This window comes from Oenanthe melanoleuca, chromosome 1, assembly GCF_029582105.1.
Source record: "Oenanthe melanoleuca isolate GR-GAL-2019-014 chromosome 1, OMel1.0, whole genome shotgun sequence".
Classification (NCBI taxonomy): Eukaryota; Metazoa; Chordata; class Aves; order Passeriformes; family Muscicapidae; genus Oenanthe; species Oenanthe melanoleuca.
The window spans coordinates 93416156-93437757 of NC_079333.1; the positions used below are offsets into that span (position 1 = coordinate 93416156).

The window sequence follows — 21602 nt, forward strand, 5'->3', positions numbered from 1 at the left end:
AACTGGCAAAAAAACTGTGTATTGATTTTGATTATCTGCACTGGATGTGTATTTGTAGAATCTGAAATTAAAACCCTATTTATTTCTGATTTTCCTGAAGGAAGGCTGAAAGAACAACGGAGAGCACAACAAACCTTGCGGGACGTTAGAACGTACACAAAGCCATCTTGGAAGAAGGGGCGGTTTTTTTTAGCAGAGAACACGGGAAAGAGGGTGAGGAATGGGAGTATCTGCTGACGCTTAGGGGAAGCAGCAGCAGAGAGAAGGGCCGCTGTTGTTCTCGCGGTGCACTTAACCCCGGCCCGCTCGGCTGGCGGGCACAGGCCCAGCGCACGCCCCGGCCCCACGGCGCTGGGGCACCGCCGCCACGGCCGGGAGCTCTCCCTCCTCCAGGGCCGCCCCCGGCCCAGGGCAGGGCCGCCCCTCCGCCCGGCGGGACAGGACGCGTCCCCCGCGCCGCCGCCGCCCCTCCCGCCGCCGGCTCCCGCAGCCCGTGCCGCGCACCCCGCGTGACCGGCGGGGCGGGCACCGGCACGGGCGGGCAGAGGCGGGCGGGCCGGCCCCGCGGCGCCCAGGGCCGAACGCCGCTCGCCCGCACGGGGCAGAGCAAGCCGGGCGCTGCATCCCCGCTCCGTCCCGGCCGCCCGCCCCCGCCGCAGGAGCCGGGGGCGGGGCGGGGCCGGGCCGTCCGCGGCGCCTCCCCGCGGGAGCGGGCGGGGCTCCTCTCCTTTGCGCCATGATGAACAAATGACCTCGCGGGGAATGAAATTTAAGTTCCACCGGGGAGAGAGAGTTCTCTGCTTCGAGCCCGACCCCACCAAAGCCAAAGTGCTCTATGATGCCAAGGTGACCGGCCGCGCGCGCTCCTACCTCCCCCTCCCGCGTCTCGGCGGGCGGGAGGGCGCGGGGCGGGGCCGGCGCGCGGCCCGCCCGCTCCCGTTACGGCTCCTGCTCTCCCGTTACCGCTCCCGCCGGGCGCTGGGCGCGCCCCCGGGCGGAGGCGGCGCGGGAAGCGGCTGTGGGCCCGGCCGGGGAGGCGGCGGGGGGGAGGCGGCTCTGCCGGCAGCCGCACTTGTTGCGGGAAACGGGCTCTGGCCCGGGGAGGGGACAGCCGGCGTGGGGCCGCGGGCCGCCGCGGGACAGGGAGACGAGGCGAGGCGGTGCCGTCCCCGCCGGGCCTGTCCTCCCTCCGTTGTTGCTCCCTGCGGGCGGCTCAGGCCGGTGCTCCGGGAGCTGGGGTGCGCTGTTGGCCCGCCTCTGGGCCTGGGCGCTGGGCGCAGCGGCGATGGGGCCCGCGCTCCCGGGGCCTGCCTGTCGCGGCAGGTAGGCAGCCCAGCCGCCCAGCGCCGCTGCAGGTGTCGGACGCGCTTCCCGCCTTCGTTCTCGCCTGAACACTGCAAAGTAATTCTGAACTCTTTCTGCCACCCCTGCAGTTCTGTAGCGTAGCTGTACTTGTTTCCCTTCACGCTTTCCCACGCTTGCTGGCCGCCCTTCCGCGTTTCAGAAAGGTGTTAGTGGTACCTCTGGTGCAGGAGAGTATACGGAAGTAGGATAGTAAGCAGTGCGCGGTGGGCCGTCGGTGTTGCGGTAAGAGGTGAATGCCTCAGTTAGGGCCTGACCTTACGAGTAATGATAGAGCTTTATGTAAATACAGTGGTTTTTTGGAGTACCAGTGGTACACAAGATTTTTTTCCAATACTAAATTGTCTGTGTCCGACTAAGAAACAGAGTTCTGGGGATTTTTTGGTGCAGAGAGAGATAAAAAAGGAAGTGTTGTAACTGGGTTCTTGATGAAATTGCTACTTTTTTCTGCAGGTTTGCTAGTTGTGCTTGTCTGTGTTTCTCAAACATCTTAGATTAGGAATACCAACATCCTGTATTATTTTGGACTGCCTTTTTGTTTGTGCACTTACTCTTGTGTCCTAACAACCTGGTAGCTGTAGTTCCTATCCCAGTAAACCCATTAGCTGAGCACAAAAATGAATAGTACCTTTTCTTCTTCACTGTCAAGTACCCTAAACAGAATAACTGTCTGTGAATCTATCAATAGTTCTTAAATTGTAGGCTCCTAAATTTAAACATCATTGTAGCCTAAGTACTGATACATGATCTATTGCAAGCCACTCAAGTGTAGGCACCACATCCTTTTCTTCTGAGGTGCAGGCCCTTTCAGATTGGCCATTGCACGTTCATGAAAACAAAGGTTGAGATATTCCCAAAGCCTTGTAATGTTTTGTGACTGAGAGTCTGTAGTGTTCAATAGAGCAATGTTTCTGAGGTTTTTCTATAGAGGACTGTGTTTCCTGCGTAGGGTCTTGAGGAGACAGCACAGGGGCGAAAGTGTAAGTAGCCCAGATCTGCATATCTATACTGTGCTACTGCACTGTTTGATGTCTCCCTCTGTCTGTCTTGAAAGCATGGGACATATGAGGATAGGACAAAGATGAGCAGTTTGCAGTGTTAAGAGTAGTAGACAAGAAAGCTAGTTTTTTTGATCATTTAGTATAATCATTATCTTCTGTTCATATCAATATTAACTGGCAAAATAACAAGTCTGTTGCGTTTTCTTTTTTTTCTCTGTACATAAACTTTTCAAATACCCAAAGGCTTACTTTCTCTCAAGCTTATTAATATGTACTATTCAATATTTGTTTCAGATTGTTGATATTGTTGTTGGAAAAGATGAGAAAGGCAGAAAAATTCCAGAATATCTGATCCATTTTAACGGTTGGAACAGAAGGTGAGAACCTGTATGTGTGGTTTCAGTTTATCCCTTTCTTCTGGGACGAACAGGCTTTGCACAGAATATCAAAGGACCGATGTTTGCAGGAGTATTTCTGTTTTTGCAAATGCTTTTAATGTATTTGCTCATGTTGACATTGGTTTGTATCCATAAATTTCAATGAATTGCTTTGATAGACATGAGTTTAAGCCTTATGGGATATATGTCTGTGGCATATACTTACAGTCCCTAAGTTTCCATTGATAAAGGTTTATGCTTTGTTAAATCTAGCCCTGGATTGTTTGATTGTAAGGCCAGTACATGAGTGCAGTGTCTTGACTGTGATTGAGAGTATGTGTCAGTGCTAGAAATGCTGTTGTGGGTTGAGGCAAAGCTTGAGAGGTTTTGGATGGCCCCGTGAGAGCTGAACCTGTGCAAACAGAGAGGAGTGCAAACCTTGTGATGCAGATGTTGCTTCTGAATGACATTAAACGAGTCCTTTGTAAATTTAAAGTATATTAATTCATTGGTAATCATGAGTGGTGTATATTCATAGCAATTTTTTCTTTTCTTTTGACCTGTCCATAGCTGGGATAGATGGGCAGCTGAAGATCATGTTCTTCGGGATACAGACGAAAACCGCAGATTACAGCGTAAATTGGCACGGAAGGCTGTGGCTCGCATGTAAGAAATCCTTTTGGCCTCAGAATAAATGAGATTCACTTTCAGGTTCAGACAAATACATCCAGGTGTCTGCAACTGAGTTTGGTGTTTGAGCTTATGCTGTAGGTGGTAGATATCTGCATAATACAGTCAGTGCATTCTAAAGAGCTCCTCTAAGCTGGAGACCTGTGGATTAACACTCTAAAAGGCTAACAACTCAATAACTACATTATTCTTAACTGCTGCTGTGAAGTGCCTGTGTGTTGGATCTGCATCTTCCCAAAGAAATGTACTTGCAAAATACTTTAGGAAAACCTGAAGTGTTTTTGAGCCAAAGGCAATAATCTATTATGGGCTGGCCATGGCTTGAGGATCTGATTGAGAACATGAATATGAGGTAATGTGCAGGCATTAGGGTATCCTCTCTCAAATAAGGATTGTTCAAATGATTTCAGCATTAATTAATTGAAATAACTCAAACATAGGTTTCCTGTGCATTTGCACATAATCAAATTAGCTAGGATAAACAAATGAAATAATATTACCCGAATATCAGTGAACCATTTTATGTTCTGTAGGAGAAGAAAGGGAAGAAGGAAGAGACGTTGCAGGTTGCCTGGTGTTGACTCTGTGTTAAAAAGCCTTCCTGCTGAAGAAAATGATGAGAGTAGCGAAAACTGTGAGCTTATTTTCATCCTTTGGTAACTGGTGGGATGCCTTGACCTAGGGGAGAAGTGCATGGTGTCACTTGCCAGGAGAGTATCATGGTCCCATCTGAAATATACAAAGGCAGTTGTATGGAAACTGAGATCTGTGTTTCATGCTAAGCATCTGTTGGGATAGAATATCTGTTTTCTTCTTGTATTCCAGAGACTTCTTACATCTCTTCTACTCAATTCTAATCATCGATTTCAGAGCTTAATGCTATTTTCTTTAGCGTAGTATTAATAGGTGTGAGAAGCCCTTTGTTTGATGTTAGGAAACACAGCATTTCCCTGCTAGTGTTTGTGTATTTTTGAGGGCAATAAGATTATTTTTTCCCCAGTCTACCTAGCACAAAGCTCTGTTTCTTGTCAGCTGACTGGCTGATTTCACTTTCAATCCAGGTCTTTAATTTCCTGCATTTTCATTCGTGACTAGAAAGCCAGCAGGAACATTGGCTGACATTAAACTGATTTTTTTGGGAACTGTTGTTACACAGATTCATGCTTTTTGAGTGAATGATTAATATGTTAATCCCTTGTGCAGAGCTAAAGTCCAATGAAAATGTGGGTGCTCAGGAATGTAGGGAGCTTCTAAAAGTGAGTGTTTTTCAATTAGAGAGGATTCAAGAATACTTCCCATAAACTCACATGTTTAGAACATTTGCAGTGATCTGTGAATAATGCATGTTTAATTCAATTAGAATTAGTCATCCTCAATAAATGTAAATGTAAATGTAATAAAGCTAGTTGTGGTTTTTTAGTGGGTTGGGTTTTTTTTGGTTTTTGGGGTTCTTTTTGCATTGAGACTTCAAACTGATTTGTCATAACCTCTGTAATAATAAATATATGAAATCTCTTTTCTGCAGCTATAAGTAGTTCTTCTTCTGATGACAGTGATGAAGGAACAGATGAAGAAATAAAAAGTGAAGAAAGTGACATAGATGAGAGAACAGAAATGGTATTTTCGTGTGTTCCTTAAGTTAATAGAATTTAAACATCTGTATTTGAAACTGGAAAAATTGAAGTAGATTAAATATAGGCCACAGCTGGTAATTTAGCTGGGATTAAAAGCATAATTTTCTTATTTCTTGTGTTTACTGTGATATTGATTTTGAAAATCTTAAAATGTCATTTTTTTATAGAACTATATGATACAATGCTAAAAATACACATTTGTTTCTCTTCTCATTCTACACAAATGGCTTATGGAGAGAAAATGTATATTAGAATTAGAGAAATTGTAGACTAGATTTTCCACTTTTGTAGGTGCTGTAAGAATTTACTTGTCTGTGCAGGTTGGGCAAACCCTAATAGCAGCAGGATGTTTGTCTTATATTTTACTGTGAGGCAGTGAGGCATGTCAACCCTGGTCTTAAGTTAAAATGTAGAGAGGACTGTTTTCAAGAAAAAACTATTTATTTTTCCACAGTAGACAGTCAATCTGAAGATTTGTAGAATTTAACTACTACAGTGTGGGTGATATGAAGCAGCAGCACTAAGAAGCTTCTGCTGATCTTTTTTTTTTTTTAGTTAAATATTAAGAGAACACTAATAGTATTAAAAATGAATTTGCAGATGGTTTCAAGAGCAGTATTGGTAAATAGTCTGCATTGAGGCTATTATCCACTTGCATCTTTACTACTGAAGTTCTTTCACAACCAATATAATTTTTTCTTTCACTGATCTGTTGTAGAAAGAAGAACAAGACACTCATACAAAAAGGGACATGGAAGAAAGAGCAATAAGCATAGAAATTCCTGAAGTCTTGAAAAAGAAGCTTGAGGAAGACTGCTACTATATTAATAGAAGAAAAAGGGTATGAAATAAAAGTTGAGACTCTAATGTGCAGAGAGGTGTGAGGAGGATGTCAAAAGTAGTTTTTGTTTATACAAGTCCTAAAGGTTTTTAACGTTACCTTTTTAACTTCATGGTGAGCTCTGACAGGGCAAGGAACAATACAGAGATTGTAGGGAGTAGACTTCTCTATAGCTGTTACAGTGGCTTGTCATATTTAACAGTGTACTGTTTTGTGCTGCTTTGGAATGCAGATTGCTTTTGAAAGCTGGAAATGGCAGCAGACTTGTTAATCTGGCCATGTTTCTTGTTTCTCCTGATATTACTAAAAAATGCAGTTTAAGGGTTGAAATAATACAGTCCTGAATTTGCTTTTATGCACTAGACATTTACTAAATTAGTTGATACATTACAAGCTCTGATTCTTACTTGATATACTTACTTATTGTTTTTATAAGACATTAATTAGTTGTTTCTTTTTCAGCTAGTGAAGCTTCCTTGCCAGACAAATATAATAACGATCTTGGAGTCGTATGTAAAACACTTTGCAATTAATGCTGCATTTTCAGCCAATGAAAGGTCTCGGCACCATCAGATGACTCCACATGTTAATATGAATCTTCATTATGTGCCACCAGAGAAGAAGTAAGTAATCTTTAGTCCACTGCTGTTGTCACTCTTGCATTCTGTGTTTTGTTTTATGGCTGTTCATTTCTTTGAGCTTATACCATAATGTGTATCTATTTACAGGGCTCAAAGTATTTGGCAGGTAACTATAGTAGAGTAGCACTGATACATTTATCAGTGATAGTCCCTATACCCTGAAAAGTCATTATGCAAAAGTATCAATATCATGTTTTATCATGTAAGTTCTTATAAATATCAAGATCCATTTGGAAGAACGTGTTGCTGTTGTCAGTGAAGAATTTCATATCTGATATAAGAATACCCTGTTCAGATAAACTTGAATAGGTTCAAGTTTTAATAAGGATAAAAATTTAATACAAAACACTTACAAAAAATTTGAAGTGCAAGGTGTTTGTTTTGAATGGGCATATGAATATTTGAGTCGGTATGTAGGGAAACTGTGGTAATGCAAATCCTGATTTGTTGAAATTGATGATGTCTTTGTCTATCTTCTCAGTTGAGCTGTATATTCTTCTACCATGTTGCAAATGCATTACCCATGCTTGCTTGCAGTGGGGTGTTTTTTGATTTTTTTTGGGGATTTTTTCTCTTACATTAAAGATTTCTGATATTAGATGACACTGCTTCTATTCTAAGTACAATAGGGTGAAATCTTATCAAAGAGAAATCCTGACTTGTGTTAATGTTCTATTTCAATGGAGTGTAATTATGCTATTCCTTGCATTATTTTAGCCTGTGATTGTCTTTTATGTTGATGTCATTCATTCTTTGACAGATTGACACTTTTCCTTCTTTGTAGTACAGTCTGCCAAACAAAAGGTTAGTTGAAGTAGCAGAAATACGAGCAGAAGATTTTACACACATTATGATTTTTGCAGGTTTATGTTTAAGTAACTTCCTCAATAAAAATGAAATAAAGTGCTTTAGTAAAAAAATGGGTATCGTTTCAGTGATCATTAAGTAGGAGAGATTGAGCTGACATCTTCATTATATTTCCCTTACTGCTCTAACACTGAATAAGTGTTAATACTGACCTTGGATTCATAGAATTTCTACACATGATGGTCCCCTGACCCAATTCACGTGTAGTAGTTTTAGTAGGTGGTATGATATGCTGGAGGTTTGGAATTTCTGGCATGGTCATTTTGGCAGAGTCAGATTCTGTTACCATAGACATGTGCACTTGAAACATGAGAGGGGAGTACCTCCACAAAGGTGAGAGGTGTTGCAGGTGTGCTGCACTCTGTGTTCTACTTGTAATAGCTCATGTACTCATCACCTAATGTTGTAAGTCTGTTACACAGGCCTGGAACTGAAATTCCTGGTAGCATGCAAATGCAGTGCTCTGATTACCAGAGCAGACTGTTGGAAACTGCTCTCCAATGCAAATGTATCTGGTTTTGTTGGTTCTGGATATCTCTTGAGCACAGCCTTAACTGAATCTTAGTGGCTATAGGTCAAATTCTACTCATGCCTTTTAGACAGAGATTCAGTCTGTTGAGTACTTACTTGTTCTGGCTGGTGCCTCTTTTTTTGGCCTAGTGAACTTGAAAAACCAAAATAATGTTTACCTGGAAAACATCTGACTATTTACTCTACAGTAGATTTTATTAATTTTGTGAATAGTAATACAACAGAACAGTTGTGTGATTGAGTTATGAAACAGACCTCTTAAAAATCTGCATTTCTGAAGTTAACAAGAGCAATCATTGTTTTTTTAAGTGTATTTTTAATTGTTTATCATTACTTAGTGATTGAATCAGCTTATTGTAGTTATGATGTTAATGGACTGTATTAAAGAGCAATTTTGTATGGCCATGCTGAAAAATGTTGTCATGCAACTTTGAAATTCCTAATTTTTTCCCCTCTAGTGTCGAGCTATGTAAAGAGATGGTGGATGGGCTAAGAATAACATTTGACTTCACACTTCCCTTAATTTTGCTCTATCCTTATGAACAAGCTCAATTTAAGAAGGTGACTTCATCAAAATTCTTTCTTCCTATCAAAGAAAACTCAACAAATACTAACAGGTAGGTTAGATATAAGAAGTTTAATACTGCTTATCTCAAAAGGTAGGCAAATGTGATATTTTTAACTTTAATTTGAAGGTAAGCATACTTCTGGAAAATAGTATTTAATAGAGGGTATCATCAGTTCAATAGTTACTGGGAGACTGTTTTTTCTGAGTAAGTATTCCATAAGATCAGTGAAACTAGAAGAGTTATTTTTGTGGATAGAGCCCTGACCTCTTCAATTCTGTAAAGCTGCCTTAATTTCCTAGAAATCAGGAGGAACTTTCCCCAAGCCCTCCTCTGCTGAATCCACCCACGCCTCAGTCGACTGACAGCCAGCCCACCACAGGGGAGCCAGCCACGCCGAAGAGGCGGAAGGCTGAGCCCGAGATCCTGCAGTCGCTGCGGCGCTCGACGCGCCACAGCTCCAACTGCGACAGGCTGTCGGAGAGCAGCGCGTCCCCGCAGCCCAAGCGGCGGCACCTCGAGACACCAGCCTCCATGCCAAAGCTCTTCCTGCACCTGGAAAAAAGTAGGTGTTTCTCTTCACAGTGCTGCTCTAAACAAAGTGTAAAATCCTGGGTTTTTCTTTTTTAATACTGCGTGGATTCTAAACTGAATGATAGAAGTGGGAAATCATTACTTTTTGTATCAATTCTTTAATTCTGAGGCTTTATTACCAAAGAGAGAAATACAAAGCAATATTCTCAGTACTTTGTTGTGTTTTTCCACAGAATGCAGTGAGCTGCTTTTCTGTGAGTCTATTTTAGGATAGCCTTTATTGAATTTCAGTGTTTAAGACTTGGAACATTTTAGCAACGGGCCTTAGATGCATTTAATGGCCTACAGTTCCAAGTAATAATTTACAAGTAATAAATTTTTTCTTATTTCATTTGTTTTGCTTTTTCTTTCATTCTGAAGAAACACCTGTCCACAGCGGGTCATCTTCACCTATAACTTTGACTCCTAGCAAAGAAGGGAGCACAGTGTTTACTGGCTTTGAAGGTAGAAGAAACAACGAATTGAATGAGGTAACAGCTTTTGATGTTACTGTCCTAGATTCAAAGACTAAAAGTTTTGTGGACTGTAGAGTAGGGTCTACTCTTCTAGAGTAAGAAAAGATTTTGTTGGTATTACTTATTTAGTCTTTGAATTTGAAGTTCTGTACAGACTAAATTATTTATGATGTTATGAAGTTTTCATAACCAGTATTTTCATATTTTATGTGTAGGTTTTGTCCTGGAAATTGATGCCAGAGAATTATCCACCAAGTGATCAACCACCACCTCCCTCTTATATCTATGGATCTCAGCATTTGCTGAGGATGTTTGGTAAACTGATGCAAAATTCTCTGCTCAATCAAAGTTGCTTTATTTTTTTTTTCCAGTCCTGTTATCTGTGTGATTTTTCTGTTTGCTTTATTAAATGTATTTTTATTCTTGGAGGAATGTACATTTTATTCTGTTTGGAATTTTTAGGCTATTCATAGATTTGGTTATCTTATTGGCTCTGTAAGCCTTCATTTAAGAAAAGCAAAGCAGCATTACTGCCAGTACACTATCAAACATCATTAAACCTTGCAGCATTCACTTTCTCAGCATGTTTCTATTTAGTTAGACTTTGAAAGATAAAAAGTAGATTGCAAGGAAAAGTGGGCAGTGCTGAGAAGAAATTTTTATATTCTTTTCTCTATAGTGGATATAAGTAATTTGAAGTTGCTTTTACAAGAAGAAGTGTAAACATTTTCTTTTATTCACAGTAAAACTACCAGAAATACTGGGGAAGATGTGCTTTCCTGACAAAAACCTGAAGGCTTTAGTAAAACACTTCGAGATGTTTCTGAGGTAATGTGACACAGTGTACCACAGCAGTATTTCCATTGTTATGTAGATCTAAATATCCTGGAATGGCAAAGGGGGTTTAAAATAAGATATTCATTTTCTATAACTACAAGATTATGATAAAACTAATATACCATTTTAACAATAGCAATTTGAGTAAAGATGAATAAAAGATTTTTTTTTTTTTTTATTCTGTAATTCCAGTTGAAGGGAACCTGAATTTTCTACTTTGAATTTTGGTAAACACATTGATATAGAACTGAAGCATGAAAGTTTGTTGATATGTGTAGAATGACAAGTCTGACTTGTCTAAGTAGCATGTTTTATGAAGAAATGCAAAGTCTGCATTGGTATTTTTCTCGAGCAAGGTCTTGAGAGTTTTGATGTTGTATCAATATCAGCAGGGGTGAAACTTGTGCTTTAAAATAAATTTTTAATTGTGGTGGTTTTTTAAAAGAAATATCTGTCTAAACTGAGCTTTAAATGAAGGTTTCTCTGTGGTGCAGTGCAGTGTTCTCTGTGCTTTATAGAGATACACAGCTCTCTGGTGATATTAGCTCTACCACTGGAGTCAGTAAGGTCATACCTGCACCCTGATCAGATTGGTTTTTCAGGTACTGTAATTAGTATTTCTGCATGACATTGAGGATGGGGTTAGATATCTAGTGTTGGCACTGTGTTGTGTAGCATCAGTACACTGAAAAATAAAACTGTCATGAAAAACCTTCAGGAGAAGGTATCATAGATGCTAATGGAACAGATGTGGAAATTTTAATTTAAATTCAAGTAGCCACTTATGGAAAGGTAAGGTAGAATTACACCAGCATTAAAAAACCTTGCATTAGAGATTGGGAAGATGAAAGCTTTAAACAGCTTTTACATTATTTGCTTATTGAAAATAGAAGATTTTCCAATGTCAAAGTGTCTACAATACACAGTTTTTCTCTGGAAGCAGTTAGTTGTCAAGTTTTATTGATTCAATTTTGCATCTCTTTTGTCAGATCCTAGTTGGCACTCAAAATACCTTTAAATTAAACAGGACAGAATTAGAGCTCATTGTTGGAAGACTGTTTTGGCTTGAAGTGATTATTTCTTCGAGAGCCTGCCTCACTGTGGATCAGATCAGTTTTTATCAGACCTTTGCCTGTTCAGATTCTTCTGTGTTGATCAGAGCAGATCTCTGTTCTTTGTCTTTAATACAATGTTTTCATATCCATTCTAAGGATAAGCTTTGCTGGAGTAAAATAGATTAAAGGAGAAACACGTCCCCTACACGCCATACAATAAAGGTTGCTTATTTGGAAAGGCTTGCTTAAGGGAACTGAAATTTCTAGTGGTAGTTATCTGTATGTGTTTTACTTTTCCATCTGAGCATCTCATTGAAATGTGTAGTCATCTATAAATAGAAATAAAAATAAATCATATTTCAACATCATCATTTTTAGGGGAGATAGAACACTGTGCTTTTGAAGCAAATCTCTCAGTAGTTCCCCCTTTTCCATACTTTGTGTCGTGGTGGAGAGTCCTCCAAATACACAACCTGCATTCCTTTTAGGAAGCACTTAACCAGAAGTGCTTCAGTCCTTGAGGCCAGGCCACAACTAAACCAAAATGAGCCCCACAAGGCAAACATAATGTGGATATCACAGATCTGTTACAACAAAACACTTGAAGGCTGTGTTTTTTCAAGCACTCTCTTTCTTGACAGTGTCAAAAAGGCTTCAAAGTTAGTTACTGCTGTAGGAAGCACTTGGCATTGGGTAGCTTTGTAATAAATACTTTCCTTAGTCTAGTTTCCTTGTCAGCTATGCTACTGGGCAATAAAAACTAGTGCAAATTTTTTTTCTCAACATGTATTCACATGGTGCTTTGAAAAGTTTTCATTTGGGTATTCATTTCTTTGTGCTGCTTATCATTGAAAGTGGTCAAACAATTACATTTTCTAGACACTTGTTCATGCTTGGTTTTTATCACAGAAATAGTTCTGCATTATCTGTTTCTAATCACAGGAAAGCTTGTTAGAGTGAATATAAAAGCAAACCTTTACTTGAAGGCTTTCAGGTACACAGTATGGTGAAAATCACATGTGGTATAGTACTTCTGAAATTTTTATAAGGTAAGTCAATTAGTATACTTACCACATAGTGTCCAATTAAAAGGTTGATGGGTTAGGTAATAATCCCTGGGGTCCTGTCCCACTGAAATCAGTCCAGGGGTTTCTTTTGCCCCACTTTTTTAATGTCTGGTCCAGATTCTGGTTGGAAAACAGAATGTATAGTTGATTTGCTTCTTGGAGTAAGACTAAACAATATTTAGGAAATGTGTGTATGAGGTTAGCTTATTGTTTCTAAATGTAGGGAAGAAAGATAGGAAAAATATTAGAAACTACAGCCATGCTTTATCAATCTACAAAGCTACAAATACATGAAAAATACAAGAAGCTAAAAATTTTAGGCATCAGTACTAGTTCTTCAATTTTCACATTCAATTTTCACATTTTCCTTTTTGGAAATGAAAGGATTAATGGAAATATTTTACATCAGTTCTGTTCTGGTTTAACTTTTGGACAGTAAGAACTTGTCTACAAGGTCTATGTGCATTAGGAAATGGCAGGCAGTGTACTTAGGACTGCTTAATTTTTTTTTAAGTGAACTGCTCTTGAGTGAGAAGCTGAAGTACTTTCATTTTCTTTATTTCTCTAATAGCAAAGGACTGATGTGTCTGCTTGCATTAATAAAACTACTCATGAATCTTCTTTGACATCTAGATAAGAGTAGTCAAGCATAAATAGTTTATGTATTCTTAAATAAAACTTTTATACAGTACAAAACTGATTTAGCTCTTGCATAGATACTGATTTAATTTAGAATTATGATTTTATGGATAAAATTTACAGTTTACCATTTGCACTCTTAATCTCCTGTTGTCTGAGAAAAACTGAGACGTAATGTAATACTTTTTCTGGAGGCTTGTTGTCTTGAGATTACTTAGGACATGATAGATGCATTAATTTGGCTTTGAGATGCTGCATAATAATATTTGTCCATGATTGGATAGCATTTTCCAGTCATGCCCTCAGACTGCTGCTAGACAAGATTTTTCTCAATTTCCCAGACAATATATAGTTTTAAGGAATGTATATATTTTTAAGGAAATGCACTTTTTTGACTTTTGTGTTAAGTAGAAACTCTACTCTCTGTGCTTAGTCCAGCTTTCTAGAAGTGTGCAAAATGAAAATTTCTTCAAAATGAAAGTGTGCAAAATGGAAGTTGATTTTTGAAGAAGAGAATTTGCAGAAGAAAATCAGTTTCTCAAATTAAGTACAAAATTCTGAATCCTAAATTTTTTAGTTCTGAAATAATTCATAGTACTTGCAGTCTAAAACAGACTCACCAGTGGTTTACAGAAGTTCACTTAGTTTGCATTTAGTCTTCAGGATGAAGCAGTGGAAGCCAATACTTTAACTGGTGCTAACTGGTAGTCAGACTACTGAAAGATGCCTGATTAAATCTTCTTGCCAGTTAATAGCTTTAGAGTAAGAGGATGTATTGGCTTTAAACAAATTCCATTATTTTAGCCACTTTTGAAATAAATTACTACATATGCTCTATTTTACAATTTCCTGGCATGGTGAGGTGCCTAACATGCCTCCAGAGGTTGTCTCAGTGATGAGAAATGATTGGCAGGAAGGTGCCTCTTTCTGTTTTACTTTTTCCATTAATTTGCACAGAGCCTTGGCTTAGAAAACTGTTTTGGAAACAGAGGCCTCCTCCCACACGTGTTAACCAGTAGGAGCTACTTAAAGGTTAGGAGGATACAGTATGTCTGTTTTTACAAGAGCAAGACCCATCTTCAGTGATGTAATTTGAGAATGTGATTTGCATTTTAGGAAAAAGGCAAAATGAAGTGGTACAGAAAGACATAGATATTTTGACTTTGGTGAAATACAAAGGAATTAATTAAGTGATGATATATTTCTAAAATATTGCTTTTAAAATTTCTAATAAGTATTTTTTTCAGGTGAGTCCAACAAATTATTTCAGATTATGGTGAGCTAATGGTCAAGTATTTTAATTTTTGTTAAAAACCCACAGATATTTCAAACTCAGTATTTTCTTTAAGCTTAGATCTCTTTTTTTTTTTTTTCCCCTGATGCTCAAAAATTTGCTTGTGTCTGTTGTGCCATTCTGCTCCATGGGTAGAAAAATATTTCGGTACTGTTGAGTTTTTCTGAGAAGAAAACCAAGTCAGAATGTGACCAAATTAGAGGACTGTGATGATAAAATGTGTATATACAAAGATGACAAATTGTGTCAAGTAACCTTAAGAAATAAATCTCTGGTGCTGACAGTACATTTTGAGTGTAGTATTTTTATTCTATATAACTGCAGTGGTGAATTATCACCACTAGTCTGTGCTAATGTACAGTTATGAGAGGTTATTTGTGTCTGAGAATGAAAAAATTAATCATTGCACATGGTGAATGGATTAGAAGACATCTTTAGGTAAAGTTCCTTTGTGATAGAGTTCCTTCTCATTGTGAGTCATTGTGACTTCAGTTGCAAAAAGGCAAGTAATTAAAAATCACATTATGAAAGATGGAAAATAATGCAATTGTGCCAGTGTTTCTTATAATAATTATATATCTAAACATATATATGTTTCTTATATATCATTAACTGATATATACTGTTGAATTATGCTGGGATTTTTTCTCTCAGTTTTTTGGATTAACCAGTTACTTGGTTATGACACACTAGAAAACTTCATGGAATTGGACCCTAAATGTGAGAAAATCAAATTTTCTGAGTATAAATGGAGACAGGGATTTAGAGTGCACAAACATGTGAAGAAACAATTTTTTCCAGGTTTTGAAACACTTTGAATTGAAGGAATTCTCTTTGCGCAGTGCTGATTTTAGGGTATTACTACCATTTTTTGGGCTTTGCTGTATTCATTGAATGGGTAGAAAGGTAATTGCCATTCTGGGCCCCCTCAAACTTTTGGCACCTTTAGGTGGAGTGCTTCTTAGTGAGTACCTGGTATTGTGCAGGTTCTTATTTTCAGTGGGCTTTGCTGGCTGCTCTGCAGAATGTATTCATCAGTGCTTATTGTCCTTGACTAATGTTTTGTTGCATTGCCAAAAGCTGTTCCTGAAACTCACCATGTGAATTGCTTTTCTTCCTTTTGCTTTCCAAATCACCAGGTGCTTGGGAATTTGAGTGAGCGTATTGCTAGTCAATAGCTGAGGTTTGGATCATATATCTAAATTGAGAGGTTGCCCCAAATACTTTAAATGTGTTTTGGTAGTTTTTTTAGAAGGCCCCTCTAGGGACCTATGCTGGCCTGACCATGAGTGGGTCTTCATCCTCACGACAAACCAAGGACTCCTGTATTGAGCTCTTGTAGGACTGTTTTCCCAAAAGGTCTTTGGTAAAATTTAATTTTTTCTCACTCAGTCTGATTCTTGGAAATGTTGTGATGGTAGCTTGGCATCTTCAGGGTTCTTCACACTTTCTCTTAAAAGGTCAAGGAATATGATCTCACTTTCTATATATCAGTCAGTGACAAGAGTCCAGTCAAAAAAACTGGCCAGTTTACTCCTTTAGCATGGTTCTTGAGACACTGGGTATTAAAATAAACATCTGAAACTTCACTTCTTCTGTTGACTGCAATGGGTTATGATGGACTTTGTCATCTTTTGCCCTGAACAGCTTTCCAGGTGAAGACAGGCCTATAAATGGGGAGGGGTGAGGGTCAGATGGTGGCATATGGTTTTTTTTGTGAACCTAAAGCCTTTTTGTTTTCAAATCCTGCATTTGAGTAGTAATGTCAGAGATGAGGTAACTTCTTAATCTGTAAATGACATTTCTTTTGATGAGGTGACTCATAGGGTTAGGACCCATAATGTTATTCTAGCAAATTTAGATAGATCATTACAGTAGCCTTTCAAACAGCATCTAGATCAGGTCACTGATCTCATCAAAGCATCTGCTTACCTTTTAAAACTCCGTAGCAGAAGTGTGTAAGGTCACCTTTCTGGAAACTTTTCCTTTGGACTCTGTCTTCTTATACCTTAATGACTGAGGATGTCTTTCTATAAACTAAGGTTTTCTTTTTTGTCATTTTTACACTTTCTGGGCTGTCCCTAAGTTTATCATGGGATGGTAGCTGATGTTTAAAGTAATTTTTTTTTCTTCATTCAGAGACTTCTGGTAATGGATTGCATTGGTGGTGTCAAGACAAGACCCACCAGAGGATGCTCTTAAAACTCATACTAATTCAGTGACTCTTGTTGAGATATGTTCATGACGTGTCAAATGGCCTTCTAATGTGGATAGTGATAATTCAGTTCTTCTTTTTGGTGCATTGGCCTGGAATGTGACAGGTAGTATATTTGTGAGGCTATTCCTTACTTAAGAACACCTACGCTTGAAGAATTCCCAAGTTGCCCACATCTTTTTCCCTTGTCTCCATCCCCTCTAGACCTTTCTGAAATGTTGTCCTTGTAGGAACCTGTGATAGGGAGGAAAATAGCTGCATTGTACTGTGTTACCTCTGTGCTCTAAGTATGAGTATAAAGCGTAAGTTCATTTTTGAGGACATTCATGATGAAAAATACATGCAGTCTCAAATCAGTATGGACTGTGCATTCCAGAACTTGACTGCTCATCAGCAGTCTCACTGTTCAGATGTATGCATATGAACTCATAAAAAGTATAAAAACTGAGAAGGCAATAATGCAACAGGTGACTGAATTGATCAGATTAATAAGTTAAAAATAATGAAACAATTTCTGAATAGCTCGATAGCAATGTGCTTTCTGATCTATTGCTGAACATTGGCTGTGTCAGCTAATTACAGCTCCCTCTATCTTTAAATCTTGGCTCATGACTTGCAGGTAACAGTATAATTGATCTTGGTGCTGTTTTAACTTGTCCAAGAGCAAAGCAATAGTGAAATATCCAGTAGGCAAAAGTCTTAGGAGACTCCTGATATTTTTGTGCCAGCATTCTGCACTGTGATGTCTTTTGAATAGTAAGCAGCTTCAGAAGGGCCTCTGCTCTTTGTATGCACATACAGAAGGGATTGGGATGGAAGTTGGCTGCATTCCTTCAGTAGTTTTCTCCTACTTCTCTGCAGAAAATAATTTGTGTTTGCTAGCTCTGGGGTGTTTTGCTTTTCACAACTGTTTCTTGAAGAACAGGGAGATGTATATTTGACTATTCGACTGTGCATTCTGCTTTTTTTGGGGTTTTTTTTTTTGAGCTTTAGCTGTGGCACAGTATCTCAACTAAAATTTCTCACCTGTACCAGCTGTCACTTTAGCATGCACCAAACTGGCATGTATGACTGATTTAAGCAAAAGTCAGGAAATTTGTAAGAGAAAGTGAGCCTGTTTCTCATTACTTGCCGTTAAAATTCTTGGAACTGTCAGCTACCCAAATGTCTTCTGAAGGTTCTTTTAAAACATGCTCCCTTGTATGATCTAGCTTTAGTACTGTATTACTGAATGTTATCCAAAGACACTAAGATTTTCATCAGCCCCTGTAACTTTTTAATGTATTGGAGCCATTAATGTGTGTTAATTAAGAATCATTAATTAAATACCACTTGTGGCTCATCTAAACCATCTGCAATCTAAGTACTAATCTAAGAGTTAAGTTCAAGTCTGTTAAGTTTTAGGCTTTTCCACACTTGCTTTATACCAACTCCTCCTCCTAGAAAGTGATTTGTAGCTAGCTAAAGTCAGAGGTCATAGTTGTTGATGACTTGGGTATTTTATTAGCTTCTAAATAGATATAATTTCAGTACTTTTTTTTAATGGTTTGATACATTTTACATCAGAAACCATTTAGGTCCATCTATATACTGTTAATTACAGAGCTGCTGTGAAATAAGGAAGAAGTTGACAATGTGCCTTCTAAAATAATGGTGACACCATGAAGGGCTGATTTCTTCTAAAAAAGTTTCTATTTCTCACTGCTTTTTCTAGAATTAGTAGGATGTAACTAGTTATTCTTCCAGTTTAGCACTTGTTTGATGCCTGTGTTCAAGTGCAAGGATTGGGGGTGTGTGGGAAAAATCAACCCCTTTTCATTTATTTGCAATTTTTTATTGTCACCATTTTCTGTGAGATCTGAGCAATTAATATATTTATTATTAAATTTAAAGTGCTTTATTTATAGGATCCTGCCAGTATTCTTTGACGCTTTGGCTCTCTTTAGATCAAAGGATATGCTAGTTCAGGCAGTACAGCAGTGAGTGAGGTTGGGGAAGGCCTGTAGTTTTTATGGCATTCACCTGAATGTTTCTTTTTAATTTGGGCTTCCTATGTCCAAAGTATTGGCTGTGTAAAACTGATATTTTCAGCTTCCAATGGTGAACTTATCACCCCCGCCACTGTTTCTTGAGAGAACACAGGTTCTGTAAATGACATTGTTTTCTGTTGTTTTTGTTTCCTACTCTTAAAGCATGTTGCTAGCATTTTGCCATGTTTATTGATGCTGATCTTTAATATCCAGGTATGTTTGAAGGTCTGTGTTTTTTCTGAAGTACAGCTTGATTGTAATCTTGAGTTTAATAACCATTTTGCTCTTTTGCCCTCCTTAATAAACCCAGTGCCTTTGAAGTCAAAGGAAGGAACAGAGACCTTATGTGGTTATTTTAGCTGTTTGTTACTGGTGTTCATAGCAGCACTGTTTATTTTTGTTTTGAGTCCTAAACCAAAGAAACAGTTGTGTGTTAGCAGAGCAGGAAAACATCATAAAATGTTGGGTGCTTGGCAGTATGAATAGTATTTGCAGACCATCTTGCAGAAATAAGAAATTAAGGAACTGAATTTATGATGGATGTGTTTTGTCATTGAAACCCATATTTAAATCAGGTTCTCCTAAAGGATGGAGACTCTAAATGCACAGGCACATGAAACATATGAAAAATCATAGCTTTATTTGCCTTAAAAGATTTGATGTAATGGTTCCTGGATATTTGTACAAGATACTGACAGAGTGATAACTGTAAATACTGGTTAGGACAGAAATGAAAATAGTGTGCTGAACAAGTAACTTACAGAAGTTGCAGAAAGATCTCTTTTTTTTCTTCTATGCTAGTTCTTTGAATTGTTTTTCTGAGTGTAACTTTAAGTTTTGGATTTTTTTAGGGGTTTTGTTTTTTATTGAGCTTGAGGAATTTTTTTTAATGCTTGTTGTCTTCCAGAATGATAGGGGAAAGCTGTTTCTAACTATGTGAAACTTGTAAAAAATAGGGCAAATCCTTTGTCTGCCAAATTTCAAAGAGTAATAATTCTTAATTCCCAGACTGTGTTTTTTGCAGAGCTTAAAAATTAACTTGAAAATAGCTTTTCTCTTAAATGTTTAATATTCTGTTCCTTTTTTTTTTTTTTTTTTTTTTTTTGGTGTGCTTTCTTCTCAGGTTTTTAGCAGAATACCATGATGATTTTTTCCCAGAATCTGCTTATGTAGCTGCATGTGAAGCCTACTACAGTACTAAAAATCCTCGGGCAATCTACTGAAGCTATTAATAAGGATTAAATTCTAATATACATAGCCCATGACAATGCTATTCTGGTACATGGCTACAAGATGAAAAAAGACTTAAACCAACTTCTGGAGTTGAAGACAGTGGAAAACATCTTTGTGATGGTTGGATTACTTAGGAATGGAGAACTTCTTTTCAGAGGGGTGTATAGACAGCGGTGTGAGTCACTTAGTGGATTGGATATAAATCTGACTCCAGGTGAATGAAGAAGCCTTGTTCTGACTTTACTGCACAGGACTACACAGAGTAATAAAAAGCAAAGAAGGGAAAAGCAGATGCATTGGCAACAGGACATTTTCATGAAGCTAAATCACCATGCTGTGTTTCATTGTAGCTCAGCCTCTCCTGCCTGAGAAATAAGACTTGACTAAACAGTTACATGAAGAGAATTTGTAACTGGTATCTTATGGATTGTTTTCCTCTCAAATTGCATTTCATTTGTGGAACTGTCATGATAGAAAGGATTGCTTAATGTAAGGTGGCTTTGCTATTTGGCTAGCATGACATCTGCCTCAAAAATGACTTTGTTGTTTGAATGAAAGATGTGTTGCTGACTTTGCATTTTGCAAAGGTGTATACAGACCTTTCATGGTAAAGCTGACAGGCTTCCAAGCAGACCGTACACTGCCAGGGATTCGGCATTTACCTGGCAATCAATGATTTCCAGAGCCGTTATGAAAGAACTGATTTTCTACAAGTAAATGGGAAAGTTAGTGAAGTCATTGCAGTTTAATTGGCAAACACTTCTTTTCTTAATAAAGTTCACAGTGGCTGCTATGTGGATGTGTGATTTTGACTGTCTAAAACATCTTGTTTGTGCTTAATTAGTATTTTTGAGGGTGCTAAGTGTGCGTATAATGAGAGGTGGGAGCACTGACAACATATGGAGAGGAGCCCTTTCTGCATCATTGGGTGTTCTGCTGACTTGAAGGATGTCTTTAGACTGTTTTAGACACTGGCTCTGGAAATAGCAGTTCAGTGAGAACTGAGTTCCTACAAATGTGACAACACATTCAGTAGAAATTAATTGAAACATAATTCTTGTCGTTGAAACCACATACAGGACTTAGAACACTGGCCTTCAAAATCCTCAGCTATATCAAGAAAGACAGATTTTAAAAGCACTGAGAGAAAACAGGGTTCTGGTTTACAAAATGCATTCATCACTCTAATCCTTCGTGGTTCAGAAAACTTCCACCTGTAATGCAGAACTCAAGTCTCCTCACAGATTTGCAGAAACGTAATTTGGAGAAATCATCTTTTAAACATAAATGGCAAGCTTAGGCTAAGAGGCCAAAAAGAAATGTAAAATCAGCTGTTGATATTCATTGTCACTCTTAGAGTTCTGTGGTGTGCTCAAGCTTTTGAATTCAAAAGATAAGGATTACCAGGGTTTTGTAATTAGGTTCTCCTTTTTTACATAAACTTCTATAAAGAGTCAGTTGAGCTCAGTCGTTGTTAAACCAGTGGCATGGATGTATGCAGATTTGGTAATTGTTAGTTCTAAAAATTGCCATTTAGCAGCACTGCTCTTTTTTAAACATGCTTTTCTTGTACCAAGAAAGCCCTGTATTTGTAAGCTTTCATAATTCTCAAATGACAGAAGATTTAAATCTCTAGCAGAATCTATGTGCATCAAAATTTTGCCAACATGTTT

The 21602-nt window shown here is 38.5% G+C and overlaps 1 protein-coding gene across 2 annotated transcripts; it reads left to right on the plus strand.

Annotated features, from left to right (window-relative positions):
- The first annotated feature begins 559 nt into the window (after positions 1-559).
- On the plus strand, positions 560-20722 carry MSL3 (MSL complex subunit 3). 2 transcript variants are annotated; one of them, XM_056516270.1, is made up of 13 exons: positions 560-846; positions 2658-2740; positions 3311-3406; positions 3964-4064; positions 4956-5047; positions 5783-5905; positions 6368-6528; positions 8403-8561; positions 8813-9075; positions 9465-9574; positions 9775-9874; positions 10303-10387; positions 19820-20722. In XM_056516270.1, the coding sequence occupies exons 1-13, from the start codon at positions 748-750 to the stop codon at positions 19917-19919; spliced, it is 1572 nt and encodes a 523-aa protein (XP_056372245.1). In that variant the 5' UTR covers positions 560-747; the 3' UTR covers positions 19920-20722. The 2 variants fall into 2 exon arrangements, with proteins under 2 accessions (XP_056372245.1, XP_056372235.1); XM_056516260.1 differs by lacking the exon at positions 560-846 and adding an exon at positions 967-1401.
- The last annotated feature ends 880 nt before the right edge of the window (positions 20723-21602 follow it).

Excerpts from the sequence above, each read along its gene's own strand:
- MSL3 (XM_056516270.1), top strand. The coding sequence starts at position 748 with ATGACCTCGCGGGGAATGAAATTTAAGTTCCACCGGGGAGAGAGAGTT. Across the intron at positions 2,741-3,310 it reads TTTAACGGTTGGAACAGAAG|CTGGGATAGATGGGCAGCTG; the intron begins GTGAGAACCTGT and ends ACCTGTCCATAG. Across the intron at positions 9,875-10,302 it reads GCATTTGCTGAGGATGTTTG|TAAAACTACCAGAAATACTG; the intron begins GTAAACTGATGC and ends TTTTATTCACAG.